Genomic DNA, 15,929 nt, shown 5'->3' on the forward strand with positions numbered 1-15,929 from the left:
ACGGTGTTGTTTTCTTGTTTTTGTTGATATGATGCATGTACATAACGTATTATGAAATGCTAATAGAACAGTGTATCCTTGTAGCTGAAAGACTTCAACTATAATGTGAAAGGGATTCAATGAGAACCAAAGCACATGAGAATTCATCAAAGGGGAATCAAAATATCTCGATTTTTTTTTACCAAAAAGTACAGACACAGGCATCTGTCTCTCTACCTACACACATGCAAACAAATAAACATGCATACATGCACACATATATATATAACAACAACGCACAGTGCTCATTGTTTTCTCTCTATAGGTTTTTTTTTTGCTTACAATGTTTTAATAGCCTAAAGAACACAAATATTATTTGATTCTTTTAAACAAAGACAATGCTTTAAGAAGCACGTCTCTGGCTCATCAGTGAATGCGTTTATGTAACTTAAATGGTATGTATGTGTGTATGCATACATATATATATATATATATATATATATATATATATATATATATATATATATATATATATATATATATATATATATATATTATTGTCACGTTCGCACTGCCATGTGTTTGGAAAGGTAGCTTTAAATAGGATTTCTGATAACTACACCTGACTGAGGGTGGCTGCACTCTGGTGAACAGGAAAAGTTAAAAGTGAAAAATACTCAAAATTTACCAATAAATGCAAGGGTTGGAGGTAAACTTAAGATGTCCACTAAATAGTATAATTCACTAAATCAATCAGAAGATAAAATATGTACAGGAGCTATCAATGGAGCTCTGTGGCACTGTCAAGAATTATGTTACACAAAAGGATCACAAAGTACTCAAGCAAAGTGCCACAACCACAAATCTTATACTCTAGGCCTTTCGTAGGCTAACATGCAAATGGATATCAGGGAGGATCCAAAAGATGTACAGTAATGGGTACAATGAGCAAGAACGTTGCACTGTTGATGGTCCAGATATCTTCATCAGATATGGCACCTGGATATGCAGGAAGGTTCCCCCACCAGAGGGAAATACGACGAAGGGTAGGGGTGCTGGTAGACTAGTAAGGCATGAGCGCACAGAGATGCGTGGCTGGATACAACAATCTTTGGCATAGGCAGCATAGGAACTATTTCGAGTAGGACTGGAGCGAAAGTCTCTCGGTGACTTCTGGACAAGGGGACGTCATCAGGTGATTCAGCAGTTGATCTACAGTTGATACCACAAAACAGGGACTCGATGTTGCGGATTTTAGGTCCATGGACAAGACGTGAGATTTGTAGAGCCAGGGGTTTGTTGTAGGGTGTCAGCAGAAATGTTGTCACTCAGGGTTCCCCCACCAGAGGGAAATATGACGAAGGGTAGGGGTGCTAGTAGACTAGTAAGGCATCAGTGCACAGAGGTGAGTGGCTGGATACAACAATCTTTGGCATAGGCAGTGTAGGGACTATTTCGAGCAGGACTTGAGCAAATGTCTCTCAGTGGCTTCTGGACAGGGGAACGTCATCAGGTGATTCAGCAGAGTGACGTATTGTGGGAGATGGCTGGCAAAGGGCATCCAGTGGCGTGAAGTTGGATGAGAAGACTTGAGTAGTAATGTAAGGTCGACTAGCAGTGATGTGTGTGTGTGTGTGTGTGTGTGTGGTGCCAGGAGGGTGGTGTCGTAGAGTGGCATTGTAGAGGTAGCTAATGTGGGGATACTAGAAGTGTGCCTTCAGAAGTAGGTTGAGCGGAGACATCTGAAGGGGGACTAGCATAGGTTATGCTAGCAGTATGACTTCTGAAGAGGGACTAGTTCATCATTGGTTTGCCCGGGCCAGTATATATACCACAGTCCACCAGTGATGGTTGTATTTTGACACTTCTGACAGCCTCTTTTTAATGGGTCCTCCACTGTCCTCCTTCACAGGGCATATCGCTAATCTGGCCAGGTACCTAGAAAGGTCATTGTATGGCAGCCAGATAAGGTTTCGATAGAAGAGGTGTCAATGGGGTGACAATTAGATGGGAGAGCCAAGGGTTTTGTAGGCAGGGATGCAGGTGTTAGTTGGCAGAGCTGCAGGTGCGGGTCAGGTCAAGAAAGGTGACTGGTGATGGCATCGCAGGTAGTTGGGAAGGAGGGGAAACTCAGAAAAATGAGAAGGGGCATGAGTGACTGGGGAACTGAATACAATAGTAGCAATAGAAGGAACTCTCAAAGCTGCTAAGAATGTCACCTTAGGGTTGCATTACTAGGGTCAGGTCAGATTGGTAATGACTCGTGGTATTTAGTTTCTCATTAAACACTTGCATTGGCTTAACTGATCCTGTGAAAACATGGGAATGCTTAGTGTGAAAACATCAAAACAACTAGTACTTCTTTCGAAATGTACATTAATTCACATAAGGAAAATGAAAAATAATTTTCTTTAACTTATAAGCAAAAATCAAGAGGGAAAATCAATACAAATGGCAAAGACGTTTGTGACAATATATATATATATATATATATATATATATATATATATATATATATATATATATATATATATGATATATAAATATGATATATATATATATGATATATAAATATATAATATATATATATATATATATATATATATATATATATATATATATATATATATATATATATATGTATATATATACAGTCGTCCCCTAAATCTATCGGGGTTAGGTTCTAGAACCCGCGTGATAGGCGAAAATCTGTGAAGTAGTGACTTTATATATATTTTATTATTTACTCTATATGTATGTATTTTAAGGCATTATAAACCCTCCCCACACTCTTATAAACCTTTCCAACACTGTTATTAATCTTTCCCACAATGTTAAAAAATGCTTATTTTACCACAAAAATATAAATAATAAATACCAAAAATCCTGCAATATAGCGAAAAATCCGATACAATTTTAGATATACTAAATTAAAAAATCTGCAATGCAGTGAGACCGGGGTGAGTGGACCGCAATATGGTGGTGGATATATATATATATATATATATATATATATATATATATATATATATATATATATATATATATATATATATATATATATATATATATATATATATAATGAATTTTTATCACATCACCGTGATTCATATACAAGCATTAAGCTACAAACGTCCTTTAATATCCAATTTGCTCTACCTCGGAAGTATTATATTTTCATATATGTTACCGAAAGGTAATTTTTTAGTTGATAATAAGTTCGTCGTCCCGTGGGCTCGAACCAACGAAAGACAAGAACAGTGACGCGGCTGACGCCTTTACCCACACGGCCAACAAGTGAGGTATAAGTTGATACCGACCCTCGCCTACAAATCCCCGTCAAACTCAGGTGTTTGTATTTAGAATTGGTATCAACCCACCTCTGCCATGCTGACCATGTAGTGCGTTTGTTGCACGTAGCCATATTATGAATGAATTTTTATCACATCACCGTGATTCATATACAAGCATTAAGCTACAAACGTCCTTTAATATCCAATTCGCTCTACCTCGGAAGTAATATATTTTCATATATGTTACTGAAGGGGAATTTTTCAGTTGATAATAAGTTCGTTGTCCCGTGGGCTCGAACCAACGAAAAACAAGAACTCAGGACTACAGTGATGCGGTTGATGCCTTTACCCACACGGCCAACAAGTGAGGTATAAGTTGATACCAACCCTCGCCTACAAATCCTCGTCGAACTCAGGTGTTTGTATTTAGAATCAGTATCAACCCACCTCTGCCATGCTGACCATGTAGTGCGTTTGTCACAAGTAGCCATATTATGAATGAATTTTTATCACATCACCGTGATTCATATACAAGCATTAAGCTACAAACGTCCTTTAATATCCAATTCGCTCTACCTCGGAAGTAATATATTTTCATATATGTTACCAAAGGGGAATTTTTTAGTTGACAATAAGTTTGTCATCCCGTGGGCTCGAACCAACAAAAGACAAGAGGTGGGTTGATACCGATTCTAAATACAAACACCTGAGTTCGGTATCAACTTATACCTCACTTGTTGGCCTTGTGGGTAAAGGCGTTAGCCGTGTCACTGTAGTCCTGAGTTCTTGTCTTTCGTTGGTTCGAGCCCATGGGACGATGAACTTATTATCAACTAAAAAATTCCCCTTCGGTAACATATATGAAAATATATTACTTCCGAGGTAGAGCAAATTGGATATTAAAGGACGTTTGTAGCTTAAAGCTTGTATATGAATCACGGTGACGTGAAAAAATTCATTCATAATATGGATACGCGCGACAAACGCACTAAATGGTCAGCATGGCAGAGGTGGGTTGATACCAATTCTAAATACAAACACCTGAGTTCGACGGGTATTTGTAGGCGAGGGTCGGTATCAACTTATACCTCACTTGTTGGCCGTGTGGGTAAAGGCGTCAGCCACATCACTGTAGTCCTGAGTTCTTGTCTTTCGTTGGTTCAAAGCCACGGGACGACGAACTTATTATCAACTACAAAATTCCCCCTTTGGTAACATTTATGAAAATATATTACTTCCGAAGTAGAGCAAATTGATATTAAAGGACGTTTGTAGTTTAATACTTTATATATATATATATATATATATATATATATATATATATATATATATATATATATATATATATATATACACACACACACTACTGGTCACATTTTAGATACTTATGTAATTGCAATACCGCTTGCCCCCCTAATTTCTCAATTCAGTCACACTTTTTTCATAAGCTTGTCACTACCAAGCATAACATCCAAATACAGAAGAATATGAAGTAGTGACCTTATATTTATTTTATTATGTACTCTATATGTATGTATTTTAAGGCTTTATAAACCCTCCCCACACTCTTATAAACCTTTCCCACACTGTTATTAATCTTTCCCACAATGTTATAAACACTTTCTATGCACTTAAACACTTTCTATCCTCTTAAACCTATGTAATAGTTCATGGAACTATTACATAGTGGGACGTATCAGAACGAGATTACGCCATTAACATTCGTAAACTAGTCGGATAGTAAGTTAATGATCTAAAACATTTTTCTGATTGGCTGCTGGCTTGGCCAGTAAGCCTTGTGACTAGACAAATGTCTCTCTCTCTCTTTGCAAGGAAAGAGATATACGAGTAGTTGGTGATATACAAAAAAAATACCCCTTGTTTACTGCAAACAACCTTCTGACACCCATTAAGATTAGCCCAGTTATTGCCAATGTCCCTCCAAACACTAACGCAGCTCTTATTGACCCAAATCCTCTCCAGCCATCTCCGTGAAATTGCAAACATCGCTCAAACAGAGTCCACCTCCCCCTAAGTGAGCTACGAAGACATTTTCCCTTCGAGGGGCTTGCCTGAAGCTACAGGGTTTTATTTGTTGGAGGTCCCATTCGTCACGCGAATTCCACTCTCTAGTCTTAGGCGCATTTTGACCACTATCTCCTCCTCTCTCAACAGCCAACGCCCTTCTGAGAATACTAGCCTACTAGATTAACTCCGTCAGATCTCACACCACTCCTCTGTGTATTTAAATAAATCACATTCTAGCCCACTTATATATTTTAGCTGCTGTTGAACTGAATATAGAATTTAGGCCAAAGGCCAAGCACTGAAATGGAAATTGACAGTAAAAGGTTTGAAAGGTGTTGCACTATGAATCAATTGTTGGGAGAGGATGGAAAGTAAGATGGAAGAAAGAGAACATGAAAGGAGGCACAGTAAAAGGAGTGAAAGGGGTTGCAGCCGAAGACACGCTGCAAAGAACCGTAAGTAATGCCTACACTGCACCGCATGAGGTGCGCTGACGGCCCTAACCCCCTACGGGATTTTAGCTGCTGTTCACTGATATGTTTGCTTTAAATCACAGAGGAACTTCTCTTAATAGTAACTATGAAGTAGATCACAAGCTCGCTTCCTCCCGTTGCATCATATCAATTGACCAATCGACTGTAACACCTGGACCTCTGAGAAAATGAGCGCGCATATCATGGAGGAAAAAGAAGAAAACGAATACTACTGCTTCTCATACCAAATGTGTACTAGATATTTAGTAATTCATGCACAAGATAACTGTCAAACACTGGAATAAATGCAAAATATAGTATGCCCCCATAAATTTCCATGACACAATGTTAACGTATCGGGTAGGACCAGAATAGCATTCAGGACTGTTGAAAACGAATGCCTATGGGCTTGGGAGGTATTTTCATTGTGTCCTTCATTTACGAACAATTTTTTTCCCAATGAAGCTAAAATTACTCTCTTATGGCAATCTTTATTTAAGTCCTCTCTAAGATCAGAAAAAGGTGACTAATGCCTTTCCTATCGTCGGTTTGTTTACATGAAGCTCAGCACGGCTGGAAATTTCATTTTTGCTAAGCGTGTTTTCAAAACTCTCGCTAAACAATGCTCCCGGAATTACCAAAATAACTAAACATGCTAAATAAAACGCAGATTATTAAACAATGATGCTATTTCTTCCACGCCATTAAAAATACTTGGCGGTAAGCAGGCCTGGGAGTTATTGTTCATGTTATATGTCTTGTTTTGAACCTAAAACAGAGATCCATGACCTAATGACATGTTTTAACACAAAATGGCACAATACTGTTATCGCAAATACTAAATTCTATGTTAAAAACAATTCTGATCTAAAGTAATGTGGAATCTTCTCTTAATGCTCCAAACTAACCATGATCAAATTCACTTATAATGTAACATTAATTAGTACTTACAAAGTGGTCCTGAAGGCTGAGAGTAAGATTAACAACATCAATCCTTTGAAGACAAGAAAGAAGAGATTCGCTGGCTTGCTCACTGGGCGCGCTTAAACCTTGACAATCGAAGCGTTTTCCCGTGTACATTGCTACTTCCCTAAACGCACCACCCATTGCCCAGGGGTTAAGTAATGTTCCAGACTGCATGATTCCTCCAGAAAACAGCCCTGCGAGAGGAAAGAAAGTCTGTCAGTAATGAAAAAGGTCTGTTAGTAACACTGGAATTCCAAATCCTCATCTAGCATGAGAGGAGAAATCCACTTAAACTGACTAACTTCTTGATGAAACCATCGGTATTCATTTCTATTACACAAATACTCATTTACAGTCAAACTTCAAAGAAAATAATGTTCTTAATTAAAAACATGCCATAGAACAACAGTTTGTCCTCATAAAAGAATTTTTAATGATTTCAGTTAGTTTTATCATACCTTTGGAATAAGGCGAAAGAACATGAAAATGGACAGAGGCTCCACCAGCGCTTTCTCCAAATATAGTGACACGAGTTTTATCACCACCAAAGTAATGAATATTCTCTTGCATCCATTGCAGAGCTAACACTTGGTCCTTCACACCAAAGTTCCCTGGGATGACGTCATCTTCGGTGGAAAGAAAGCCTGTGTGGACACACTAAATTATGCTCAGATTATCATAATATTTTTGTAAAGCAGATTACTAATATTTTCCAACAGAAAATGAAAGGGCATTACAGTCACATATTTCATTGCATGCAAATGTTTTCTTTAACAGAAAAACAAATACTCACCTAGAATTCCAAGCCTATACTGAATCAGAACGAATACCACTCCTTCATTCTGGAGAACGTATGGGGTATATCGGTTGATGCCGCCAGCAAAAAAGGCTCCACCATGGAAAAAGACCATCACTGGTAAGGCAGCGTCTTCTTCATTTGGCTGGTGGAAAGGAAAGGCATCATAATGAAGCTACTTGAACAAAAGTCACGCTAATTAGTTCTTCTTGTGACCGGTCAAATTACATTGTTCTTTCAAAATTCACCTGATTTTATATATCAGTTTTCCAAAACTGTAACTGACCTTGTTGGTAAATATGCTTAAATATAAACAGTCTTCATCTCCAATATAGCTTGGAGTCCTCAATGTAGCTAAAATAAACGGTATTTGAGGGCAAGGCGGAGGAATTACTGATCCATTCTTTATACCAGTCCAACTTTCGACAGGGACAGGGTCCTGAAACAACGAATGTTAATTGTTAGTGCATATTGTAAGTGAAAAGTAAAGGAGATTCAAAATACACATTTCCACATCGAAGGAATAAAGTAGTACTGTAGCTTATCCACGCTTTAACAGCAAGTGTAAGAGTGCAGCGTTCAGTTACGAATTTTCTGAATCTTGAAGTGCACAGGAACATGAAAATAAATACAATAAATAACTCTGGGGGTAAAGAAATTATATTTAACATCATTCAATGATGAAACTCTTAAAATAAAACAGCAGTCAAACGCATAGCAATTTGATAAAACATAACAAACTACAAAGAGTTTTCCACAATTTATTGCTCATAGTTGCGATATTGGTGAGGCATAAACGAACAGATGATTAGAATCAATTTTCCTAAAGATAGAGAACATTTTCAAACTTTTAAGACCAGAGTGGTGCGGGGTGACATAAGAAATTCAGTACTTTTAAACTTTAGGAACAGAATGACATAAGAAAATCAAAGAGTTTTGTGATCTAATCGTTAAACTTCTGACAGTCTTATTGTGTTCTAAGTAGCATATCACCAGATATAATAACACATTTTCAATATACTCTTCTTAATTAATGATTCCAGATCTGATCTCCATAACTATGCAACATAACTTGACATCAAACTGGCAAATATTAAAATCTGAATTCCTTGATTACGCACAACACACCTTTATAAATGCATTTTAATATTATGTAGGACGGTTTCAGCTCAAAGGGCACCACTTTTATGAAGTTATCTGTATTAGGATACTTTTCGCTTCCAAACCTTACTGTAAACTGTCACCAAAAGGCCATTTTGGACACATCATAGGCGGCATAAAATTCCACTGATCAAGTCAACTCTAGATGGATCCATAACTCTTCCAAAAATTGCTATATATATTGGATCCCATGCAGCAATTAAAAGGTGCTGCACATCGGCTCCTAAAGGGAAATAAGATAAGGAGTCATTCCTTATTCAGCCACAAGAAGCCCCATGTTTGTTAGTGCTAAGGACACGGTGACATTCTTGAGTCAAATGAACAATTTCTATTTCAAAATTGAGGTATACAGGCTTATATATCTGTTAAGCAAGGATGGTCACCAGGGTGCTACTTTGACGGAAGTAGCACCCTCAGCTTTGAGGCCATCAAGACATTCGTCGAGTCAGATTAACAGTGGTGGGCCCCTTCTCTCCTCCGAAAGTTGCTATATGCAAACTTCAATAGGTAGCTAATAAAAAAACTAATTACCTCACACAAACACGCACACACACATATATATGATGATTATTATCACTTTTGTACGTGATTCATTTATCACACATTACCACAGGTGAAAAATAAGCAACGGGGAGTAGGTCCTGACCGGTTTCGACTTTATTTCCAAGCCATTCGTCAATGGCTTGGAAATAAAGTCAAAACCGGTCGGGACCTACACCCTTCTTATTTTTCAGGGTGTAAGTCTGACCGGTTTCGACTTTATTTCCAAGCCATTCGTCAATGGCTTGGAAATAAAGTCGAAACCGGTCAGGACCTACACCCCGTTTCTTATTTTTCACCTGTGGTAATGTGTGACACATATAGATATATACATATATATGTATGTATGTATGTTTGTTGTGTAGTTTTCTGATTGATATTTGATGCCTATCATGCGATATATTTACTCTGAAATGAAAAATTTTTCACTTATGTAATAACCTTTTTCAAAACATTAATCGTTGTTTCTACCAAATCCCAATGATGCCTGTTACCCAGTCATATGGTGTATTAAATTAGAATGTTACCTGTTCTCACTATTCACACAAATGATTCCAGAAAACTTGGACCACTGTATTTACATGTCACTGAATCATTCTCGGCTTACGAACTAAGAATTTTACTGTCTTATTGAACTAAGCGCGTATCCTGCTGTTTCCAAGTGGCTTAACGTTGTTCAAGGAAATCCAACATCAAACTATTTTTCCCTGAGACTGTCATTCTTGCAAGACTTGTTGAGGAAAGTGATGCTAAAACGGACTTTAAAGATGATCAAGTAGTATCGCACAAATCCAGTATATTAATGTTTAAAAAAAAAATAAAAACAATCACTGGCTTACGTTCCAGGCACAATAAAAGCTAGGGCAAAGTCCAACATGTTAGACGCTGACGAGGTTACTGAAACAGTTTGAAGTACTCTACATCTCCACGAAATTTCAATCTTTTATCACAATGTGGAAAATGATTTGCTACGAGCCTGTGTTGTTGGAGTATTCACCTTTTAAATGCGTCAAGAGGGATAAGTAAAGATTATTTGGTCAATTTTTTTCAGTCAAACAAACAACTCACCTTGAATCGTAAACTTCCAGTCGGTGGTTCCGCGTAAGGTACAGAATGAAAGGAATAAAATGGGTTTCCTTTCGTGGATTGCTCCTTGAATCCAGATATCTTTCCTAAAGGGGTTGTTACGATGACTTCAGCATCTTGTGTTGTTGCTAAGAGTTCTGACAACAGGAACGAAGCGACGAATACCAACAAAAAGTCAACAACTCCCATTTTTACCTTTCTTTTAAGAAAAAATATGTTGAGTTTTTACTAACAATTTGTATACATATTATAGATTAAACATGCTAAACGGGTACGTATATATATATATATATATATATATATATATATATATATATATATATATAAATCTGTAAATGTTGTTAGGTTACAAGTCTAAGGAATAATATAAAAGGAGTAAATGTTATTAGGTTACAAGTCTATGGAATAATATAAAAGGAACCTACTTATTCCGTACTAATATCCAAAAACCTTGCTAAATTTTAATTATTATATATTTGACATTTACGACAAACGAGACGGAAACTAGTTTGTGAAATTATCTTGTTCAGATAGAAACTTTGAATGCAGACAAAAAAAATTGGAGAAAATAGGATAAAAAAAAAGGCTGAAAAAACACATTTTAGTTAACTAAGGATGTGTGGCAGGGTTTTTGTACACTTTAAACAAGCATACGAAAGCACCCATAGACCATCGACGTGGAATGTTATGCAGGGATTCGGTATACCAGAAAAGCTTATGAACTTGGTAAAAGTATGCTACAGGAATAGTAAGAGTTGTGTCCACGTGAGAAGTAAAAAGACAGAATGTTTTGAAAATAAAACAGGTTTAAGACAGGGATGCCTTCTATCTCCAATGTTGTTTAATCTAATTTTCGAAAAAAATTATGCGGAGTATCGAGGAAGTTTAATGCGGAGTATCGAGTAAGTTGAGGGTGGGGTCACCTTGGGAGAGACAAGTGCAAAAGTCCTTGCATTTGCAGATGATGTAGATTTCTTAGTTACAGATATACAAAATATAGAATGTTTGTATATACCATTCAAAGAAACTGCTGCCAGAGTGGGACTAGAGTTCAGTGGAAGTAAAACTAAAATGATGAGGTTGTCAAGGAACAACCAACAACAACAGCAACAACAAAATATGGGAGATATTGAGAGGGTGTGGGAATTTAAATATCTAGGAAGTATGTTAACATCCAGAAAAGAGATGGGGAGAGAGGTTCTGGCTACAATTACAGCAAGGAACAGATGCTTTTTCAGAAACATCACAAGGTCTACCAAATTAAGAACTTACAACACCAGGCCAGTAGCACTATATGGTTGTGAGACCTGGACACTGACTAAACGTCAAGAATAGAGACCACTGGTTTTTGAAAATAACATTTTGCGTAGAATAACGGGTCCCATTTACGATATAAATGGAGTTTGGAGAAGAAGGTACAACAATGAAACGGGAGATTTAACCACACAACTAATATCTGGCTTTGTAAGATCGCAGAGGTTACGTTGGCTGTACATGTGGTTAGAATGGAGGAGGGCAGAATGCCTCAAGTGGTTATGGAAGGATCAGTGGAAGGGAGATCAGTGGGGAGACCGAGGATGAGATGGGAAGATAATGTGTTTAGAGATCTAAGAGAATTGGGAGTGGAGGATCCTGAGAATAACTGGAGAGATATAGCTCTCAACAGGGGAACTTGGAGAGGTCTGGTGCAAGCGTCCATTAGCCACCAAGGGTGTCGAGAGCCACCGGAGTAGTGTATGAGGATACCTCGAGTTACTGTGATTTGATCAAAGGCCTGATGAAAGATGATATTTAACAAACGGCGTGTGTTTTTTCCGTGTTTCAAGATAAAGGGAAATATGGTTAAACACAAAATCCTTACCTACTGCAGCAACAGCACTTTAAAATAACGTCAATGCACACACACACTATCACCGAAGTAGTAAGCAACCAACTCCGATAAGAAAGTCCGTCGTCCGAGGTCCGACCGTCCGAGAGTTAAGTCAGCCTGATTACGCTAGTTTTGGAGTTGAATGCCAACTAACCACTATCTTGGTAACTTGTGCTTCGTAGACGCAAGGTTCATTAATACCTTCATTCGAAGAGTGATGTGTAAATGGTTAGGCATCAGCAGCCACGCAAGGTGGCAAGAGTATATTAGATATTATGTATTCAATGGACCAACATAAAGTCAAGAAAAATTAAGCGCTGGCACTGAGCTTTGTTAAAGCAAAGAACTGCAAATTCCATTTATTAATTTTCTTTCACAACCAAAATCAGTGGTTGACAATCAAATAAAATAAAATATGATCACATTTTTGTTACTAGCGCCGTAATCAGTAAAAACTCCAAAGTTCAGAAAACAATCGGGTTACTGATGAACTCTAAATAAGTCAAATGGCACCTATACGCTACTTGCAAGAGGTAAGAGGATGAGGCGAGTTACCGCGCAGGCTGCCGAGAGGAATAAGGGCTCCCAGACGTGCGATATTTATAGTACAAATACGATAAATTGACCCTCTACGATAAACGATACCGTGCGTACGGTATGCGATAATTCACGAAATTGTGAAATTATCTATTGGTAATGTACGATACTCTGCAAATTTTTTGTCCAAATCGAAAAATTTAATAAAGGGAGAAATTTGGTCTTCTTTTCCTCTCTTACCATTAGAAGTTCCTTTTTTTTCAGCCAGATCATTGGCGGCCGCACAAGTTGATTCAGAGTGGGTAGCCTACAGCTATGCCACGAGAACTGTATTATTGTCCAGCTTGGCAGTGCTGATAGAGTAACTGGCAACACTATTTCAGGTGAGTCACGAATCATGATGCAGTTATCTGAATTTGAGTCAACAGTTGCGGCTTGTTGACGGTGTCGTTATAATTATGTTGAAAGAAATAGCTTGTGGTTTGGGCAGCAAGTTGTGTAGGATTTATTGCATTTATTGCTGGACCCAGACTAACTAAAGTACAAACTCAAGTTTATCAAGTAACTTTAGGCTAAATGAGAGCAGAATAGTTTTCTGGTGCTACAAACTTTTATGGTCTATGTACTACAGACCTATAAATGAGTATCAACAATTATTTCAAATTTTACACATAGGTCCATATAAATATAATAATTTGGAGGCTCGTTACACATAGGTCCATATAAATATAATAATTTGGAGGCTCGTTACACATAGGTCCATATAAATATAATAATTTGGAGGCTCGTTTGTTAGAGGCTTAATCTACAGTTAAGTCTAGTTTACATTACTGGACATGTAGCTTAGTCCTTAGCCTATAGCAGAGTAGGCTATAGTGAATATTCTAGGATAAATGGCTAGTTTTATATATAGATATTGAGAGTGCCAGGTTCAGTGTGATTGTTAATTTGGGTATATACTTAGTTGTGATACCTGCATAAATATTAGGCCTATAGGATATTTTTTTTTTAAATCAGTGTTGATTTTTCTTTACAGGAAAAGAACCTTTTCGTTACATCTCGTGTTTTGCTAAATACAGATTATCAATCTTTTCGTTACCATCCAGACATTTTTTATAGTTTTATATTATAACTTACATAAAATTTACGTTTTTGGTTCACATTCTTTTTATTCAATTATTATATGAATAAATAGAAAATACATTACGAATTTTGCTTAAGCTTTACATATTAGTGATACAAATACAATATTATCGGTGAAAACAATGATATTGTGTAATTATAACTGTACGGTATTTTTACAAAAACGATAATTTAGACAACTTTGGTACGATATTGTAGACTGAGACATCTGGGAACCTTGACGCGCGCTGCTGCCTGCAGTGACGTGACATGTTGCTTGCTTGCTGACCGTTTGTACGACTTGCTGACACCTCTTCGAGTTGATAGCCTGTTTTTGTTAATATTATAATTATTTCTTCATAAACTTACGTATAAAATACAAACTGAACATTGAAGATGGAAACCAAGGCACTTAAGAAAATAACACAACTTTATTTATATTTCATTTAACACTCCCTTATTACTGCCTTAATTCTATCAAATGTTTACCAAACATTACTGGACTAATTTTTTATATTTTTTTTTATACCTTTACTTTGCAATGTTTGTTTCCCTTTTAATATTTTCACTCTAAAATAAATTCTGCATCTAAAAAAAATAACTAATTATATCCTCCTTGAAAATATCGAGAAGACTGGATACTGCCATGACTCCCGGCTCCAACGTTTCTCCATGGGAAGTTTTGAATAACTCTTCCACGGAAGGTCTATATAATATTTTCCTCTTTACATATGAGATCCAATCCTCACTTGTTCCATCTATATCAGCTGAAACTAAAGATAAATACTTATTCCTTTAACTTATTTACTATGAAGCCTCCTAAATAACTTTAAGATTCATTTTTTATCACAGATTAAATTTCCTATGACATCTTCCTCATTCTCAATCTCATCGGTTACAGGTAGGAGACGTTTCATGAGGTATGCAGAAGGCCATATATGTAGATTATATATATGTGTATATATATTTATATACGTGTATTTTATCATTTTGACATTCCTTACAATAAAAATTGCGAAAGACCTATTCAGATAAAAAAAAAAATGGAGTAAATTTCCTCTGTTTGTGTGTGTGTGTGTGTCTGTCTGTGTGTGTGCATATGTACTGTATATATATATATATATATATATATATATATATATATATATATATATATATATATATATATATATATATATATATATATATATATATATATGTGTGTGTGTGTGTGTGTGTGTGTGTGTGTGTATTAAAAATTGCGAAAGGCCTATTCATATGAATAAAAGAAATGGAGAAAATTTCCTCTCTCTCTCTCTATATATATATACACACACACACACATACAGACATAATAAATATCACTTTCATCTTCCAAACCCCCTGATGAAAGTAGGCCTATTCATATGCAAGAAAATCTAAACTCTCTCTCTCGTAATCGTCCCTTTCTTTTACCAAACAAATAACTGGCTATTTCATACACGTGAAAACAACTCTAATAAAATTTTGCCCTGTCTCTCGCTATCGTGTTGACTAACATTTTCTCTTTGCAGTTATTCTCAGCAACCATAGGTTTAGGGCTAATTCCAATTTGGTCAATCTTAACCAGTGAACATGTTTAATTTGCGTCAGGAATCGGATGGTAGCTGTTACATAAAGTAAGTGTCCTTCAATTGCTAGAATCATCCTTATAAACCTACAGTCCATTCAATTAAGTACAACGCTCTCCTATCTCTCTCTCTCTCCCTCGAAAATAACTGTCCCCTTCCTTTGCCAGATACATTTTACGGCCATTTCATGCACACGAAAACAATTTCAATAAAATGCTCATGTCTCTCGTGTTAACTAGTATATCCCCTTTGCAGTTATTCTTACCTACACATACTGTAGGTCTAGCCCTAATTTCAATCTTATCACTCTTAACAATTGAAATATGGTTTACTTGTATTAGGAATCGAACGGAAGATGTATTTATGCACAGTAAGTGATAGAAGTATTCATATAAGCCTACAGTTAGTATATTTATCAACAATTTTAAATGTAACAGGTAGGCTAGACCAAACTAGAGTCAAGATGTTAAATACCTGAATCAACAGTGA

The 15,929-nt window shown here is 36.6% G+C and overlaps 1 protein-coding gene across 4 annotated transcripts in view; it reads right to left on the minus strand.

Moving 5' to 3' along the window:
- LOC136842550 (juvenile hormone esterase-like) overlaps window positions 1–15,929 on the minus strand; it is a 47,315-nt gene that overhangs the window by 24,011 nt on the left and 7,375 nt on the right. For 2 of the 4 annotated variants that reach the window (XM_067109989.1, XM_067109986.1), the window contains exons 1-6: window positions 12,184–12,299; window positions 10,305–10,521; window positions 7,822–7,974; window positions 7,533–7,680; window positions 7,198–7,383; window positions 6,725–6,933 (exon numbers count right to left, since the gene is read on the minus strand). In XM_067109989.1, coding sequence (XP_066966090.1) covers window positions 6,725–6,933; window positions 7,198–7,383; window positions 7,533–7,680; window positions 7,822–7,974; window positions 10,305–10,511 — 903 coding nt within the window. In that variant the 5' untranslated portion in view covers window positions 10,512–10,521; window positions 12,184–12,299. Of the gene's footprint in view, window positions 1–6,724; window positions 6,934–7,197; window positions 7,384–7,532; window positions 7,681–7,821; window positions 7,975–10,304; window positions 10,551–12,183; window positions 12,300–15,929 lie in introns of those variants that run through there. The other 2 variants (XM_067109987.1, XM_067109988.1) reach the window with 2 other exon arrangements.

This window comes from Macrobrachium rosenbergii, chromosome 10, assembly GCF_040412425.1.
Source record: "Macrobrachium rosenbergii isolate ZJJX-2024 chromosome 10, ASM4041242v1, whole genome shotgun sequence".
In the NCBI taxonomy this organism is placed as follows: domain Eukaryota; kingdom Metazoa; phylum Arthropoda; class Malacostraca; order Decapoda; family Palaemonidae; genus Macrobrachium; species Macrobrachium rosenbergii.